Consider the following 17,465-nt stretch of genomic DNA (forward strand, 5'->3'; position numbering starts at 1 on the left):
TGTACATATTCAGGCTATGGCTTCCAGAAAAAAGAAGCAAGACACACTGATTAGTCAGCACTGCATCTTACAGAAAGTCAGTAACCCAGAATACAAGTGAAAGAAAAACGAAATAGTTAGAATATTTTTTTATTATCAGTATTCATTTTTTTTTTATTGCACATGTGTTTTCAGCTGTGGACTAAGTCAATAAGATTAGGATTTAGGTTTCCATGAAAACCTTAAAAATATTTGATCTGCTGTATGCTTTCATTTTATACTAGACTAAGACATGACACCTTTACTGAAGAATGTTAGGGATGCAAAACTTTTCTCAGACTTTCTCTATTATTTTCTTAGTTTGCAATAATCAGAAGAGGGCAAAACCTCAAACAGTGCAGAAAAACTCCAGTTTCATTGTCTTACTATATCTTCTAAATGGGTCATTATCTTGGAAGGCATCAAGTAAGGCGCAAACTAATTCCACTCTACCTGGGGATTACCAAGTATTGTCACAAACACACACACGCACTGAGTCAAGCAGGCGGAGTCACAACATGTGACAAGGTGCACCTTTTTATAGATGCACTCTATACACAAAGAAGTCACATTTTCATTGGCCTGTAATGAGAGCAGGTTATGGAGCTGTGCACATGCCGAATGTGACTTTTTACTTCTCAGGATGGAGCTAAATACTTTGCTGAGTGGAGCTCAGGTAGGCACTACATTCATTGTTTTTAATGGGCTTTAATTAATTTTTTTTTTTTTGAAAATAATAATAAATAATAAAATAAATAAATAAATAATAAAATCTTTTATCCTTGAAATGACTCAGGCATTTCCAAATTTTGCTTTCAGATCGATGTCCTCTCTACAGTGTACATAGTTTTACTCACTCCCAGGTACTCCTATGCACTTCCTCATATTATTATCATCATAAATATGATCATAGCAAACACAAGAAACTTTATTTTGCATGTTATTACCTTTATGACAGTTTCTAATTTTTTTTAAAAATCAACTGAGACCAGCAGGGCACCATGCAGAGATTTCAGGGACTTTCTCTTTGAATTCTCTCAGTTATCTTACATAATCCATCGTCACCGTCTGATATGTTTGCGTTTTAGGTTATTTAGTGTAGATGATACCTGTAATTTAAACACTTCCTTAAAGATCAATGATACTCCTAACCCTTTGTTGAAGAGTTTTTGTGTTTCTTTTTGTTTCTTGACAAAAGCAAAGCAAGAATAAGGGAGAGAGGAACTTTTTTAATGAATTACATAGTTTGTAATTGTTGTTGTTGACATGGTGCCATATGTCTAAGACATGTGGCAACATGTCTGTTTAAACCCCCCCCCCCCAAAAAAAGCCATCATGCTTTGTGATGTTAACCTGGATGTAAGCAAATTTAGTCTATCACTATCGCTAAACTGAGATATCGTACTTTAGTCTTTTCTTGCCACTTTCTATTTCTACTCCACCTCTCAAAAGGCAAATATTGAACTTTTTTATTTATCTGCATTTATCAGCTTTAGTTACTTTATAAAATCATAAGTTCACCCATTTGCTGCAGAAAATTTAATGGGAATCATTTTGCTGATATTTTGAGTTATCTTTCATATAAAAAACAAACAACAACAAAAGATGTTGGCATTACAATTGTGACAGCTGCTGCTTTTCCTTTTCATAATTTTAACAAGTTTTAATAAATTTAAAAATCTAAGCATTACCTATATTTACCCAGAGTAGTTAAGATTAGCTATACTTTAAGTTAATACAGCAAGAAAATCCTGATCTTGCATGAGTACTAATAATAATTATATGCATTAATGCAACAGTGTCACTTTTCAGGGCTGTTGACGTCTTTTAATACTAATACTAATACTAATAGTGAGTACATTGTTACAATACTTCTTAGCTAAGTAACATTTTCATTGTAAGACTTCTGCTTGCCACAGAATGCTTGAATAATAGTGGTATTACCTGAATAAAGGGTACGAAAAGTTAATGTAACCTGAGCAGTATTCGGGTGAACTGTGGTTTGGCACAATGTTAGTTGTTCATTTCTTTTAAACTTTTCCTTCAAATGACCTGCGGTCATTTAATAGTTTACATATTTCTTATTAACGTCAGTGTGATTGGGAGTTTCTCCGTCCTGGTGGTTTCCATAGCAAGATGGCAGCATCTAAAAGAGCAGGTGAGTCTAGGTGTATGCATTACTAATGGATTATTTAATGAAATTAATTATTACTGTGCATAAGGAACTATGTAGTTTGTCAACACTGCACAAGCCTTCATGCGTACTGTTTTGCAGGTACACCTCCTGGTGCAGCTTGCTCTCGCCGACCTCCTAGCTGCTCTGATCTTGATGTCCACGAGTGTCATGAACAAAATACCGTTTGACAACAGTATAGTCATCTGCCAATACGGCCTGCCGCTGTCACTGGTGAGCAATAGTTTATTTCATTGTTTGATCAGGCTTTTACCACCGCAAATAAATCATTAACAGGATTGCGTTTTGGTGGGGGAGTAGTTTAATCTTAAACAGGTTGGCAACGTTTAGGTGGTTTCACATTCCTTTTGGTACTTCCTGCTATAACAATCAACATTTACAGAGTAAAAAATCAGATTATTGTCAAATAATATAACGTTTTCTAAAGGCACTGAGGACATATCACGTAGTTCAAGCAGTAAAGTAAATCAAAAACACATGTTCCTTATATTGCCTCTATAAAATGACATAGTGAGCAGTTTTGCTGTGTCACGTTCCCTGTTATGCAAACATGTTCACGTTCATCCCTCAGGCTGAGAGGAGGAGCTCCACATGCTTTTCATAACAGTTGTTCTCAGCATAAATTTCTAACTGGCAATGTCCATTGTGAACTCGGTTGACTAAAGTCTTTTGAGTTCTCGTTAGAATTTAGATTGATAAGCATTAAGGACAGTAGATATTGATTGTACATAAAAGCAACAGAAAAAGGAAAGAAAAGAAAAGAATGTTTTGTAGGACCAAACTCTCAAATTCCTCTAGCTCAGATTGTGGAATTCTTTCAAAATGCAGATATGGAAAATATTTAACCTTTTTAAGAGTTCAATATAGAAAAAGAAAGAAAAAAAATGAACTGAACCGGTTCCTAACTTAAGGTTACCTTATTTTGGGGTTCAGAGTCTTTATGCACTTCAACAGACTCATTAAATTCCAAATTTAGTTTACATGCTATAATATATAGACAGGGGTCCCCAACTCCAGGCCTCGAGGGCCGGGGTCCTGCAGTTTTTAGATTATCCGTGAGCCAACACAGCTGATTCAAATGGCTAAATTACCTCCTAAACATGTCTTGCAGTTGTCCAGAGCCTGGTAATGAACTAATCATTTGATTCAGGTGTGTAGACCCAGGGTGAGATCTAAACCTGCAGGACACTGGCCCTCGAGGCCTGGAGTTGGGGACCCCTGCTATAAGATAACAAACATCCACTGCAAATCCTAAAGGAGCATGGTATTAAATCATTTTTATATGGCCCTACATTTTAAAATTCAGCTAATGTAGCATCTCATTTTTATGTCTGCAGGTATGTCAGCAGAGGTTTACTGTACCTTACATTTACATTTAAATAAATAGCTGTATTTATACTTCATATCCTTCTTATACAAAGAACCATGTTTAAAAAAAGAAAAAAATATCTCATTTCATTTTACAAGCAGCAGATGTAAAATCAAATAATAAAATGTCCTCACGTTGCTTCATAAAGATCATCCTCGTAAAGATAAAGGTCCTCTTGCACGTTTGTCGGACACTGGTCCTAAGAATCAGCATAACCAACTGAGAAATCTTCAAGTATAAAGTTGTTCTCTGAGAACCAGAGCTCATCAGTATTCACATAAATTATATTTAACTGACATTTACTCTAAAGTAAATATCAATGCTTGGTCTAAAACTACTTTATTGGTAAAACTGTCACATTTTGCGTTGTTCTTTGTGTTTTGTTCCAGACATTTTATTTCATTTCATTCCTGCTGGTGGTCGTTTACGCCTGGAAGTCAAAGAATGCAATCCAAGGATGGAGAGAAAGACCAGCGGATGATGATCTGGTGAGGCATTCGCTGCATCTGGTGATCATAATTTGTCCAGAAGCCAGATTCACTGACATTTTCTTGTTTTGCAGAATACAGGTCGAAGACCAGAAATAGTCATACCTGTGTATGCCATTGTGTGGTAAGTTTTAACCACTTTTTCAAAAAATAAATGAATTAATAAATGCTTTAGTTTTTACCTAACCCACCATATGGTATCCCATATGTGCACAATTTAATTCTTCTTCTCTATCTTCTGCCCAATATAACAGGTTGATCCCACTTGCACTTTACTTAGCATATGTGCTCACTCCTTTCATGAAAGCTACTTTGCTGATTCCAGCTACCAGCAGCTTGCCAAATCGGGTCTCCAGTAACGATAGCACGTATTGCACCAGGTGAGCATACAACCCAGAGATTCAGCCTCCTTCAAAATCTTTCAAAGACGTCACAGCAGTGAAATGGGTCTGTTCCCTTGTGTTTCTCACCTTTTTTGATTTTCTCTTTTTCACAGTTGTATTTTGTTCTTGCACGTCTGGAGGGAATCCTGCTCAGATGTTGTGAGTGTACAGCTGTCTTATGAAACCCTTTAACACACTTTCTTTTATTGAGGCCTCTGTTGTAGTGTGTGTGCGTATAGTCTCTGTTTAACAGAATAATAATGCTCTTTAGCATTGTTACATTTTGTATAAGCATATTTTTGATACATAATTCTCTTTTGCCCACAGGAGATAATCCATGACGTTTTCATCAGAGCTTTTCTTTTCATTGTGGTGATACCGGTGCTGGTGTCTTGCTCTGTGAGTTACTAACAATCACATTGCTGTAACATAACAAGCAAGTTTAAATACCAGTGTAATCTGATGAAACAAATGTTTTTTTCCTGTTTTGGTTCAGATTATTTACTATAAGGTTGGTAAGTGGTATGAAAGACGAGATCCGGAGGGGCTTTTTCCAGTGGAGGGAGATGGGCGTTCAAGAAGAAGAATGAAAAGAGCAATTTCTACCTCAAGGAATATGGTGACAGTCATCCTAATCTGCTGGGCACCAGGTACACAAATGCACGCACAAAGCTAGTGTAAATATCAACTTTAAGACAAAATTAAACTGATGTTTCTTCTTCTTGTAGCGCTTTTCCTCATCCTGCTATCTACCTTGTTGATGAGAACAAACGTTGAACAATACAGTTTATTTGGTGTTTATATGCTACAGGTATGTTTTAGTTACAGCTTTTCAGTGAGTAGGTTAAAATGTCCTCAGATGGCAGATTTGCAGGCTAAAATATTGCTTTTGTTTACTGCAGGCTGCCAGCGTGTCTCTACAAGGTTTCCTGAACAGCATGGTGTACGCCTGGAGAAGGCCCAACTTCACAGAGGCTGTTCTTGGAGAGAGCACACCCTTGGTGGCCTATAATCACATGCCCTTTTTTGAGGAGTCATTGAGGACCTCGTTTTAATGCTTTGGACTATAAACACATGGATGGACCATGTCGTGCTGCAATACATCATTCTGGCCTTAGGAGCCCGGTCTGCCTGCACACTTTGGACTGAAAGGAGTTTTTTTGTGGACTGAAGATGAAAAAACACCGAACAAAGTGATGAAGGAAACTCAAAGACTTTAAACAAGCTGTTGCTATATTTTCATTTACAGCTGCTGATGCTGACGTGTACTAAGTCATAGTGCAGCAGCACGTTTTCTTATCAATGAGGCCAAAAAACTGCTTGTATAGTTTTATTAAAGACTTATAAAGATGTTATTTTACAATTACAGACCTATTTGTGTTTAATTTCTATGTTATTATGTTTTACCACATTTATTTATTTTGATCAATGAAGTGCTTTTTATTCTTGACTCCTCAGCATCGTCTGTAGTACAAGGCAAAAACTGTGCTAAACATTAGACGTCATTCTTTCCAATCATAGTTACAGTAAACAGTTTTTATAAACATTTCCCAAGCCTTCTTGTCTACCTCTGGATACTCTGAATGGTGGAAAAACTGCATGCCAACCTGCTGCTCTAATGTAAGTTATCACCTGACTTACTGTACTGCAATCTAAAAGTAAACTTGAGGTTCAGTTCTGGTCAAGCATTGTTGTTTTTTCCCCATCCCAGACATTCACCTGCAGGTGATAGATGGATATCATGAAGCATAAGCAAAAGTGTTTGTAGAATATTACAGTTTTAATTTGAAAGGAATCAGCCTAACCAACTGTGACAAAGTAAAAATGTTTTTATAAATGAATTAAAAGTAGTAAAAAAACAACAACAAACAAATGATTATGGCTTTCAAACTATTTGTGGTGACTATAAGCACACAGGGCTTGTAACAATCTAAAAAAAATCAGACAAAAAAACCCAACTTAAACTTCTTTAGCTCCTTAGTGCAGATATTTTCCCAGCGTTGATCAAACTGAGAAAAGAATGAGACACACCTTTGAAGACAGGCTTAACTATTGTCACACAGAGAGTTATTATATAGCAATAATCCTACATCTCCTGTACCTTTTGACCTATTTCTCTGGAGTCATTTATTACCTGAGGTGTTCCAGATATCGTGCCTATTCATGGATGTTGAGATAAAAAAAAGAAAAAAAAAAGACTGTGTACCGGAGCTGATAATGCATATTCCCTACAAACAAGGTCAACTTATGGAAGCATATAAAACAGAGTACATTATCATGACTGACCCATTTACGTTATCTATCACTTGTTTGATCATAGCTTTTATTGTGTACAAAGTAGCCAGTGCATAGAAACTTAACTGGAAGCCTTTAATCGTGAGTTTATAAGTCTATCCTTAGAGGTCAAATGAGAATTGTATAACACTGTGTTACCAGCACACACACTAGCACTGAGAATGCACTGTCAGGCTTTTGTCTATGTCTATGCAGACAAACTATGTTGCCCCATTAATTATTGGTCCAGTGAATTTTTTTGAGGATGACAAATGAACTGCAGAGGTATGCTGACTACACCGCAAGGCTTTCCAAATGAGGTTTGTGCCAGCTACAAGGTTATGTAAGAGGTTCTGTGGGAATTTCAGAGACACTGTGTTTAAGATCACAACACATGAAAACATTGGAATACAGCATTTTAGATCCACTGTGAAACCAGGCGAACCATGTCTAACTTTCTCCATTCAAACACTTTCTTTGAGGTCAGTACTCACATGGTTTCATTTCTTATTAAATGGTTTAATTCCTAAATACCCTCCTTGCTAATTAACAGGACTATGTTGGCTTCTCCCCCACTGTGTTAAGATCTGGTAACCCATTTGTTTTTAAAGATTGTAAAAAGAAACCTAGTTTTCCGGTTTTCATAAGGTCAGGTGTGTCACTGAAGAGTGACATAATTGTAAAATTTCCAACCTGTGTACTTGTGCAACATGCCCAAAAGGGGATTGCAGAACAACCAGACTTTCCTTCAGTAAAACTAAAACCGACTTTAACTCGGAGCTGACTTTTCCTAAGTCAGAGGTGTGGAAATTACCTTTTTGTTTTTAACCAATGTAGTTTTTTCACTAATACTCAAAATGTAATCACACTTCTTCTACACACTGACTCAAAACATACTTCCACAACATCTATTCGCGTTACAGTTAAATGTATTCAACAAAATACATCAAGACAAGAACACTATACAGCTTTTTCTTTTAGTTTCACTTTTACACCAGTGTCAGAGACTTGATAACAGCTCTCTGTTTGCTGTTTCAGTATATAAGCAGATTTGGCAGTGCCTGAGGATCTTCTTGTTGCTCCTTAACAGAGCCTATGTTTTCCAGCCTTACTGAGAAGAAGGAAAGTGTACTTGCACAAGCCATTGGTTTTCTTTCTTTTTCCTTTTTCCTGTAAACTTGAAAAGCTCCTCCCTAAAGTTGAGGCAGTGTTTACCTACCCTAACGCAGATCTTGTGTTTTCTCCTCAAAAGTCCATGGACAGGGATCTTTGCTGGGCTATTTCATAGCCTCTTCGGCTTCCGCCTCTCCGCACATACACATCATACCTTCCGTCCTCCTCCTCTTCTTCCTCTTCCATTACTCTGTCCTGCCGCCCCAGAGCTCTCTCTCCCATACCATGATGGCCCTGCATTCGGCCTGATTTCATACTGGGCCAGCTCTTCTTCCTCAGACTGCTGTTGAAATCTCTTAGGGGAGGCAAGGAGTTTTGGAAGTCTACTCTGAAAGGTGGAAGCTCCATGGATCCCCTTCCCAGGCCTTGCGCCCCTAGGCTGCCTTTAATGGAGTTGATAGAGGCCAGAGAGCCACAATGGTGTTCGTGTATGCAGCGCGATCCTGACGAGGACCTCCTGAGCGCTTGTAGGGACTGGAGCTCCTCTGACAACTCCCCAAGGTCTCTTGAAGAAATCTCCTGTGAAGGACAACGTTAATAAATTAGTAGTTTTAAAACGATATAAACATGTACCAATAATATAATGTGTAAAAGCATTAAAACTGACCTTGTCTCTGAGATTAAAGAGTTCATAGTGAGGAGGGTCAAACACCTCCTGGAAGTCAGCACGAGGAAACAAGTTGTTCTTACGAACCAACACCTTTAAAATATGACAGGGAATCACTATTTTATTTGTAGTTTCTATGAGAAAAATTTAGTGGGATGATGTTAGAAGAATTCGACAACAAATTTTCTTAAATACCTTCTTACGTGGCTGCTTGACTTGCACCAGAATGGAGACAATTAGGAGTAACAGCACCACCCCCGTAGACACACAGATTATTGTCCCGTGAGTCTTTGTGATCTGGTGAAAAAGACCTTTGTTCTTTTTCTCTGGAGGATTGAAATGACGACATAAAGAGTTAAAAATATCAGAGGCTTTCAAAGGCACCGAGAGTGCATTAGTCATTTACTTGTTCCCTCCTGTGTCAACACAATTCGTATCTCTGGATGCCAGGAACAATTCAAAGCAGTTACTAAAAGCTAAGGCACTGATAAACACCCATCCCAGCACTAGAAATGCTTAAGATCCACTTATTAGCCAAAAAGCCTTGAAGGCCTTTCAGTTGGAAACGCGTCAAAACTATGAGATTGTGCTTTTCCTGCCAAGTGGAAACACATCGATATTAACTGTTCTGTAGTTGCTGCAGCCGGTGTGTGTGTTTCATAATGATCCTCAAGGAGACTCAATGTGACACAACAAAGGCAGACATGACATCCATCATTTCACAAAGCATGACAGAATTACACAGCATAACACATCACAGCAGACCAAAGAAAGCATTTCTGCCAAAAGGCTTCAGCAGAATCGAGGTACCTTTGCAGTTGCTTTCGTCCCAAGGAAAGACACAGTTTTGTATGCCGTTGCACACCAGAGAAGTGTTGATGCACATGTTAGTGTGGCAAAAGAACGCACCGCTCATACAGGGTGCTAAAACACAAACACAAGTGTATATGAAGTATGTGTACAACCTGACAAAGCATCGAAAGCTACAAGCAGAAAGAATGTGGCATGTCCTTATCAGAGATCCAACTATAAAATGCTTATCAGAACTATTATTATTTCCTATTGCTAAGACGTACTATATAAGGTGCAGTGATTAAAAGTAACCACCAAAATATGCACCGTATCTTTAATACATGTACTTTCCCATCGCAGCTGAAAAAGCAAAATGATGGGCAGGGGGGAAAGAATAATCTGAAGGAGACACTCACGGTCAGCAAAAGATGTGAACAGCATCCGGAAGCGGCTGAGACGGCTTGTCTCATCAGCCCACATCCTCACTACTCCCACACCAGTGTCCAGCATGATGTCATTAGCTACTGTACTACAAAACCTGGCCTGCAAGAAACCACACACCACTTTCTTTTATGGATGTTGATGTGCGGACTCAATGAGGCCAAGGTCTGTAGAACAGTTGCTACATATTTGTGATTTAAATATGGCATTAAAAAGGAGCATGTATGGCAAAGAAAGAAAGATAAATCCTGTAGCAGAAGAAGAACCTCAGACCTGAAAGCATAGTGCAATGTAATGCGCAACAAACTTAGTGCGTCAGGCAGAGACAGAGTAATATTTATGATGTTATGCAAAGAATTACCTTTAGATCCTCAATGGCATTACTGCCATCATAAACAGCCACAAAGTTCTTCTTACATTCATTGGAGTTTTCCATCTGGTATTCCAAAAATCGCAGGTAAATCTGGAATGAGTAATGGAGAGGGAAACAGTGTACACTTTTCATTTTTCACACACAACCTGATTCCAAAAAAGTCGGGATGCTGTATAAAAAAGGAATCCAATGATTTGTAAATCCCATAAACATGAAAAACAAGTCAACTGTTTAAACTGGGAACAATATTCCTGCCATTTCCATAGAGGTTGGGGTCTACCACACCAGGCAAGACCCCAGCTGCATGCTGGAGCTAGCAGGCAAGGACATACGTGGAACGCTATCACCAAGTGGCTGTTGTAGTCTACAGGGCCTGGAAGTGGCCTGGAAGTCCTGAGGTCAAAATGAGATATGCCCCCTAGGGAGGTTGAGGATGACCGAGCTAAGATCCTGTGGGACTTCCAGATGCAGGCAGACAAACTGGTGATGGCTAACCAACCAGACATAGTAGTGACAGCTGTAGTGATAGATGTAGCTCTATCGAGTGATAACAACATCAGGAAAAAGGTACGCGAGAAGCTCGAGAAGTACCACGGGCTGAGAGAGGAGCTCAAGAAGACGTGAAGGGTGAAGGCAACAGTGGTACCCCCATACGGGACGAGTGCCTCCAGCAGATCTCAGGAACAACATCTGAGATCTTTGTCCAAAAGATCGCCGTCCTAGGAAGCGCAGGATCAGCTGCTGGACTTTTAGGAGAGGAATGTTGTTCTGTTCATGCCTGATGTAGGATTCTAGCTGCTCAGCAGTCCTGGGCATTCTTTGTTGTAGCTTTTGCTTAATGATTCAAATGTTTTGATTTAATGAAAAGTCTCTGCTGCAGACAGGCCGGTTTGGCATCCGAGAAATTCTGCTACAAAGCTATGATGTTGACATATGCGTGCAGTACATTTAGTTTTGTCTTGCTGAAATATAGAAGGCCTTATCTGAAAAAGATATCATATACATGGTACCTGTACAGCCACTTCCATAGGTACTACTTCACTTCCATCAAAGATTCATGCTTTTTAAGTCTGCGCTCATGTCTGCTCTGGCTCATAACAAGACAGATGGTCCCTCTCCTCCTTAGTCCAGAGAAAGCAGCGCCCAAGTTTTCCAAAAAAATAGTTTGAAATTTTGATTTGCCAAACTGTGTTCACAGACAGTGATTTTGGAGCTCATGCAGTTATTTACGTGGCGGACTCACACCTGTTTTTGATGCAGTGCCATCTGAGAGCCTGAAGATTATGGGCATCTGTCATGTTCCAGAGTTTGAGCCTTATTAACTGAATACTATTATTTTATGGTTCTTAGTTGACTGTTAAACTTGATCTTTATGTATCTTGGGCCTTTCAGTTTATTTTCTGGTTTGGGTCGATTTAGCATAGTTGTTTCATGTTTATTTTCCTGGCTTTACCTTCATGTCTTTGTCAAATATGAGTGTGCTAAGGTCTTATCTCTGTGGTAGGTATGTGACTTCCTTTTTTTGTGTTTTATTTCTAGTTTCACTTCTGTTGTCTCTAATTTGTCTTTAGCTGTTTCTCATTTCCTACCTCTTCCCAACCCTCATGATTAGCCTTTAGTGTGTCAGCTTGTATAGACAGGCTTAGTGACTCCCTTTGTCTCTGTCTGTATGTTAATGTTTCTCTCCCCGTGTGTTCCCAACTTTCAGTTGCCTTCTTAATGGACGTTTAGCATTTTTGGTTCTTGCTACATCGAGGTCTGCCTGTCAGAGTCTGCATTTGGATCCTCAATCTGCTAAACTATGACAGCATCCAATTCTGGCTTTCAGCTTTGTCCCTTGCACAGAGATTTCTCCAAATTCTCTCAATCTTTTGAAAATGCACTGTAGATGGTGAAATATTTAAACTCTTTACCATTTAACATGTTCTCTTGTAAATAACATACAGCATGAGATTTGCAAAGCATTGCATTCCCTTCCTATTTACATTTCACAGCTTTTTACAACATGGGTTTGTAATTCAGCTAGTTTCTGTTTGCCAACAGAAGACAGTTGAATCATCACTGATATAAATCATTTTGACTCAGCTTTACTGCAGATGTACTTAAGCTGACTGTCAGATTATCGATGCACATGTTTATTATTTATATGCATAAGCTGCAGATTAGTAGTTGCTTGATATAAAAAAAAAGATGCTTGGGATGCTTTGTTTTTCAAATAAAGTAAAGAATATAGAAAAATACACCACAGCAGATATGGAGAGGGTGAAGGGTGAAAGCAGAAAGCAAAATAAGCTGCAGGCTGCAGACTCATCTTTCATTCCACTGTACTGTTTGTCATTTTGTTCCCAATGAATTATATCCCCTCTCCTTAAATTCATTTTGTTGAGAAGAAATATTTCTCCTTTCCTTTATTTTCCTTTCCTTTCTGCTTTTCCTTTTTAAAACTTTCAGTTATCACTCAGTTGAAAACGCAGAAATGGAGAACTGGATGTATAAATGCAAATTTAACGATGTCATTTCAATATCTTACCCTGTTCTTTGTTGGGGCACGTATAGTCCAGATGCAATCCACTGCCTGGTCTGGCTTCACTTTGGACTCTTCGTCCACCTGACTTGAACGGATTACACCGTCAGCTCCAGACAGCTCAAACTGGCAATCTGACCCAGAGACGACAGTTGGCAAGAAACAAAGTGGAAGCAAAAAGGAGGACATGTGATCAGATGGAAAGTAACAACTTTATTTCACATGGCAGTCTAAAGATGTACACCTGGAGCTGCATGGGTTTTCTTATACATGCTGTTGCACTACCTGGGATGGGGTTTAAAAGTCCTCCCACATGCAGATGAAATTCAGGATCTTCGGGGTGAGAAATAAGAAGAGCACAGAATCACTGGTCCGGAAAGGCTATTTGTTTTTGAGCAGTGTGAAAATGGTACATCCACTCTGCATTTTAGTCACCTGCAGCAAAGCTGTACTGGACCTGGAAGCCAGTCCCCTCCAGCTCTTCATCACTGAAGAAGCGGATCCACATGAAGCGTCCGCTCGACAGGATGAGTCCAGGACTGGCTGATCCGCAGAAGCGATTGATGAGCGGGGAGAAACTAAAGGGACCGTCCCGCACTTCGATGTGGTCGAAGCGACATTCGAACGACGCCTCGATGTGGAAGACTTCGTCAAACATCAGCTCTATTCTCTGGCGAGGCAGGGCTGGGGGAACAATTGGCACTCTTTTACTGTCAGAGCCGATTCAGGAATACAAAACGCTATAAAAACGGCAACAAGAAAGACACGTTTGCTCCTTTCAGATGCTACTCTGTCTCGTATGTTCTTTATATATCATTACTGGTTGAGAAGTTAATGAACGATACATTAAAATAACACAGTTTTGTCTTTAATGACAAAAGAGGAAAATGAGGCATTGTACATAATAGGTTTTATATGTGTCGATGGCATCGGATTCCCGCAGAGCCAATCCGAGCCAATACAAGAATATGTCCCAATATCTGAACTGTTTTTCAGCTTGGGCTGTGTGCTTCTCATCAGTTACCTTCCAGCACATAGAGGCACTCCTTGTTTGGAGGGTACGTATTTGGGTAATTTGGGGAACTGAAAGTGCCGCCATCAGTGGTTCGTACCCAGTTTCCACAGTGACGCGCTCGTAGAGAAGGGTTAACTGCTTTCGACCCTGCACCTGAATCTGCACATTATGAAAACCAAGCAACACAAGGCATTCAAACCTACAAAAAATTATCCGGGTAAAAGCTGCTGACATCTAAAATGCAGTTATGGACACAATTGTGTAATAAATAAATAAATACATCGCAAATTAAAGAAGAATATGGAAATGTATAAAGGAGTCCATTTGTCAAAGGAGCAGAATAAAGATTGCAATCTTACCTTTAATCTTTTGCACCAGTGCAAATCCCCCCTCAATGAATAGGAGAAATATCCAGACTGTACAGAAGTCAACAGTGTGTGAAATCATAGTAAGGAGAGGTACAATCAAGGAATAAAGGAAACGAGAGCTTAGCAGGATTTCTTTGTCTGTGCTTTATGTTTCAGTACACTCAGCAGAATCCTTGAATGTATATTAAAGGCAAGGGTGTGGGGTTCAAAGCTTGGGAGTGAGAGAACAAGCTGCTTCTACCATCTGCTTCCTTAACTCTTACTCTTATCTTTGCATCCTCTTTTTTTTCGTCAAGATTTATGCTGGGTGAGAGGACTGCTGTCTGCCAAGAAGCTGTTCAAGGACACCTAATGGTAAATATGCATTAAAAAAAGAAAAAAAAAGTTTCATGAAATCATATCTTGCACCACATTTGTACCTATTACATAAAATGTGACCCAAATAAATCATCTTGCCCAGGGGCACCAGTCTGCTTAGAACTTGCTTTGAGTTTTCACCAAAGTGGCATGTTGGCATGTTGCTGCACATCCAGGGACAAAAAGCAAAACAAAAATGACAGTTATGATATAGGCTGTGGACGTTCGTGCTGCATGTTCTGTCTGTCACAGCTTGTGACCTGGGAAACAGGCAGATTTATAACTTCGGACTCTGTTTTCAATTCATTATTGTTGTACAATAAGGTAAATAAGATGTGTGGCTCACTGCCATGCTGCATGTAAAATTTACTTGCAGCCCTTCTTCTGAGAACATATTAAGTGGGTGCAGAAGAGGAACAGAGGCAGCAACAGCAGCCCAAATCCTCCACTCGCCCAGGCACTGAGCCACCACACGCTGACGCAAAAGGGGAAAAACGGATTTCCTACTTTTTTTTAAAGAAAAATCCGTGTTGTTTATTTTTCTTACTTTTTTGGAGTAACTGCACCGAGCAAGTGTGGGGAGCTGTTACTTCAGCACCACGAATCGATGCACAAGAGAAACTTTCAAAACAAAGAAAAAAAAAAAACGATTTCTTTGCACAAAGTAACTACACAAACATGTCAGAAAACAGCCAAGAAAAAACCCCTAAAAACCAGATTTGAGACACCCGCGTTTCTAACAACTCTCTCTTTCCCCCTCAGACATTTAAGTAAATAAATACGCGATCTGCTCTAAAGTGCGAAAATATGGATGATTTCTCTTACCTGCGTACATCCTCGCCGCTGAGCTCCTTTTTATGAGTTTTTCTGTTTTCAAACTTGTCCCTCACATCCCCTGTTTATGTCAGTAGTACGGATTACCGCACGTTAAAACTACTGATTTAGAAAATCCGAACTTTCATCCTTGTCGTGTTGGTCAAACTGAGAGCGACTCAGGTGCGAAAAAGAGCAGATTAACTTCTGATTCGTCATCAGAATCAGAAGTTTGCACAGTTTTCCTGCCCAGCTCGGTGTATGAGACTCAGCCTCAAACAAACGGATGATCAGTCTGCAGCTGCTCGCGGTTTAAAGATTGAGCTCAGTTGGCGCTAGACTGTAGGGGAAAGCTGATTGCGCATGTGCCTCATCAGTTATGAGTATTGGTGATATGATAAACCTCCAGTCGCCCGTTTGGCATGGGGATGAATTAAATTGGGATTTCCCATTTTTCAAATTTTAATTAGCTGATACTGGCTGCCGCACTCACTCTCCCAGACAGACAGTCACGCGCGCGCGCACACACACACACACACACACGGCGGGGGGACCGTGCCAAAAAGCCCACTGAGCATAAGTCTGTCGGTGCATTGCTGTGAATTCCTATTCAGAGCAGAGAGCATGGACACATTGGCTCTAGCCTTCTCATTTTTCACCAAGGACACTCATCACCTAAAGCCCCAAAAAGCTGGCTATAGAGCCAGAGAGAGATGGAAATGGAAGCCAAGTGTAGGTGGGATAGAGATTTTCCTTTGATGTGTTAGCTTTTAAGACAAAAACGACTCACCACATCCACTGGAGGATTTGTACTGTATCTTATAGGTGAATGTGCTTGCTTTAAATCAGAAGCTTGTCACAAGAAGTGGGACATTTGCCAGTTCTCCCTTCAGTTGATCAGTTGTATCAAAACCTTCCTACTTGTTTTTCACATTCAATGCATGTTTACAACCAATCAAAGAAGCAGACAAATCTGAATATATTAAGTTGTTATACCATTTATGAATACTTTTGATCTGATAGTGGAGGATATTCCTCAGACTTTCCTTTAGAAGCTACAGGGAAATTTCTTTAAGTAAAAAGATAAGTACTATCAAGAGTTCAAAGTACTTCTACTTGTTACAAGTAATAACATATAAGAGTATACGTTTTAAATATGTATTTAATCGTTGGATTGATATTGCTTATTTAATAACATTCAAGCTGAATTAATGTAATTTTAGCTTTTTTAATCAACGTGGGAAAACTATTATGGTAAAAAGTTAATAGTATAAAAAAGCCTCAGTTTACTATATAACTACAAGTGCTATACAAACCCAATCACACAAAAGAAAGTGAGACAGTGTATAAAATATGAATAAAAAAAGAACTCAGTGATCCGCAAATGTAAATTAACCTGTATCTTATTCACAGTAGGCCATAGAAAACCTATCAAATCTTTAAACTGAGAAAAAGCAAGTGAAGTTTATTTGTAAAGCGCTTTTTGCAGACACAAGACAAGTCACAAAGCACAATCAAAATAATACGATTAATCAAAATCAGTTACTAACAATAAAAATCTTAACAGAAAGCTGTTAAATAATAACTGCTTTTTAACAGCAGGAGACTATTCCAAAGTCTAGGTAGTAGAGATTAGGAAGCTAATCTACAACAGATTAAAAACACGCCGACACGCTTCAAAAAACACGCTTCAAACCACAGAGCAACACAAACCAAAGACAATCCTTATTTATTAGGTGGGTAAGAAAGTCAGCAGGAGATAAAAGCTCGCTCACACAGCATGTGGACTCTCACAAAGCTGCATCCTCTGGGCTTGTGTTTGAAAACAACACTTTCCCCTGTGACTGATTATAAAGTGAAGGTGTTGTCTCTGAGTTGCGTGAATCGTTTATTATCGGCGTGTGTTCGGTTGGGAAAGAGAGCTTAAACTCCACCTCAGCCTGAGCCATGTGAAGTCTGAACTCAAAGTGTCCACGCAAACCTGCTGTTACACACACAGCCAGTCCTCTGGTCCTCTGCCTGCTGCTCGTTCACTGAGACGCATGCAAAACAAGTACACATACAGGTACACTTTCACCACACATCAAGGGTATTCAAATCCACATCCGTTACCATAGCAACCAGACTTTAGTCTTGGCTGCTTCTTCTGAGGTAATCAGACACCTAGAAAGCAGAGGTTTGAGGGGGTTTGACAGAGACGGGGATCAAAGTGGAACAAAAGGTGTGCTGCTGCTCCAAGAGGCGAAAAGTACTGTTGATTTTTATTCCCCTGCTTT

General features: G+C 39.4%; 2 protein-coding genes across 5 annotated transcripts; one reads left to right on the forward strand and one right to left on the reverse strand.

The window, feature by feature from the left end:
- Positions 1-537: 537 nt before the first annotated feature.
- On the forward strand, positions 538-6,530 carry LOC147324561 (uncharacterized). 2 transcript variants are annotated; one of them, XM_086298436.1, is made up of 12 exons: positions 538-694; positions 838-881; positions 2,113-2,176; positions 2,294-2,425; positions 3,971-4,069; positions 4,144-4,193; positions 4,324-4,449; positions 4,566-4,611; positions 4,780-4,851; positions 4,949-5,102; positions 5,181-5,263; positions 5,355-6,527. In XM_086298436.1, exons 1-12 carry the CDS (start codon positions 563-565, stop codon positions 5,505-5,507), a joined length of 1,155 nt encoding a protein of 384 aa, XP_086154562.1. In that variant the 5' UTR covers positions 538-562; the 3' UTR covers positions 5,508-6,527. The 2 variants fall into 2 exon arrangements, with proteins under 2 accessions (XP_086154562.1, XP_086154561.1); XM_086298435.1 differs by having other exon boundaries at positions 5,181-6,530.
- On the reverse strand, positions 6,212-15,523 carry neto2b (neuropilin (NRP) and tolloid (TLL)-like 2b). 3 transcript variants are annotated; one of them, XM_086298433.1, is made up of 12 exons: positions 15,202-15,523; positions 14,011-14,067; positions 13,661-13,810; positions 13,072-13,320; positions 12,922-12,969; positions 12,643-12,770; positions 10,101-10,202; positions 9,715-9,841; positions 9,317-9,430; positions 8,702-8,832; positions 8,507-8,599; positions 6,212-8,418 (listed from the first exon to the last, which is right to left on the reverse strand). In XM_086298433.1, exons 1-12 carry the CDS (start codon positions 15,209-15,211, stop codon positions 7,972-7,974), a joined length of 1,656 nt encoding a protein of 551 aa, XP_086154559.1. In that variant the 5' UTR covers positions 15,212-15,523; the 3' UTR covers positions 6,212-7,971. The 3 variants fall into 3 exon arrangements, with proteins under 3 accessions (XP_086154559.1, XP_086154558.1, XP_086154557.1); XM_086298432.1 differs by having other exon boundaries at positions 14,011-14,367; XM_086298431.1 differs by having other exon boundaries at positions 14,011-15,523.
- Between the last annotated feature and the right edge of the window lie 1,942 nt (positions 15,524-17,465).

This window comes from Aulonocara sp. 'chitande type north' Nkhata Bay, linkage group LG7, assembly GCF_057382095.1.
Source record: "Aulonocara sp. 'chitande type north' Nkhata Bay isolate Kocher_YH1m ecotype deep benthic linkage group LG7, A_spYH_male_GT1.1, whole genome shotgun sequence".
NCBI lineage: Eukaryota > Metazoa > Chordata > Actinopteri > Cichliformes > Cichlidae > Aulonocara > Aulonocara sp. 'chitande type north' Nkhata Bay.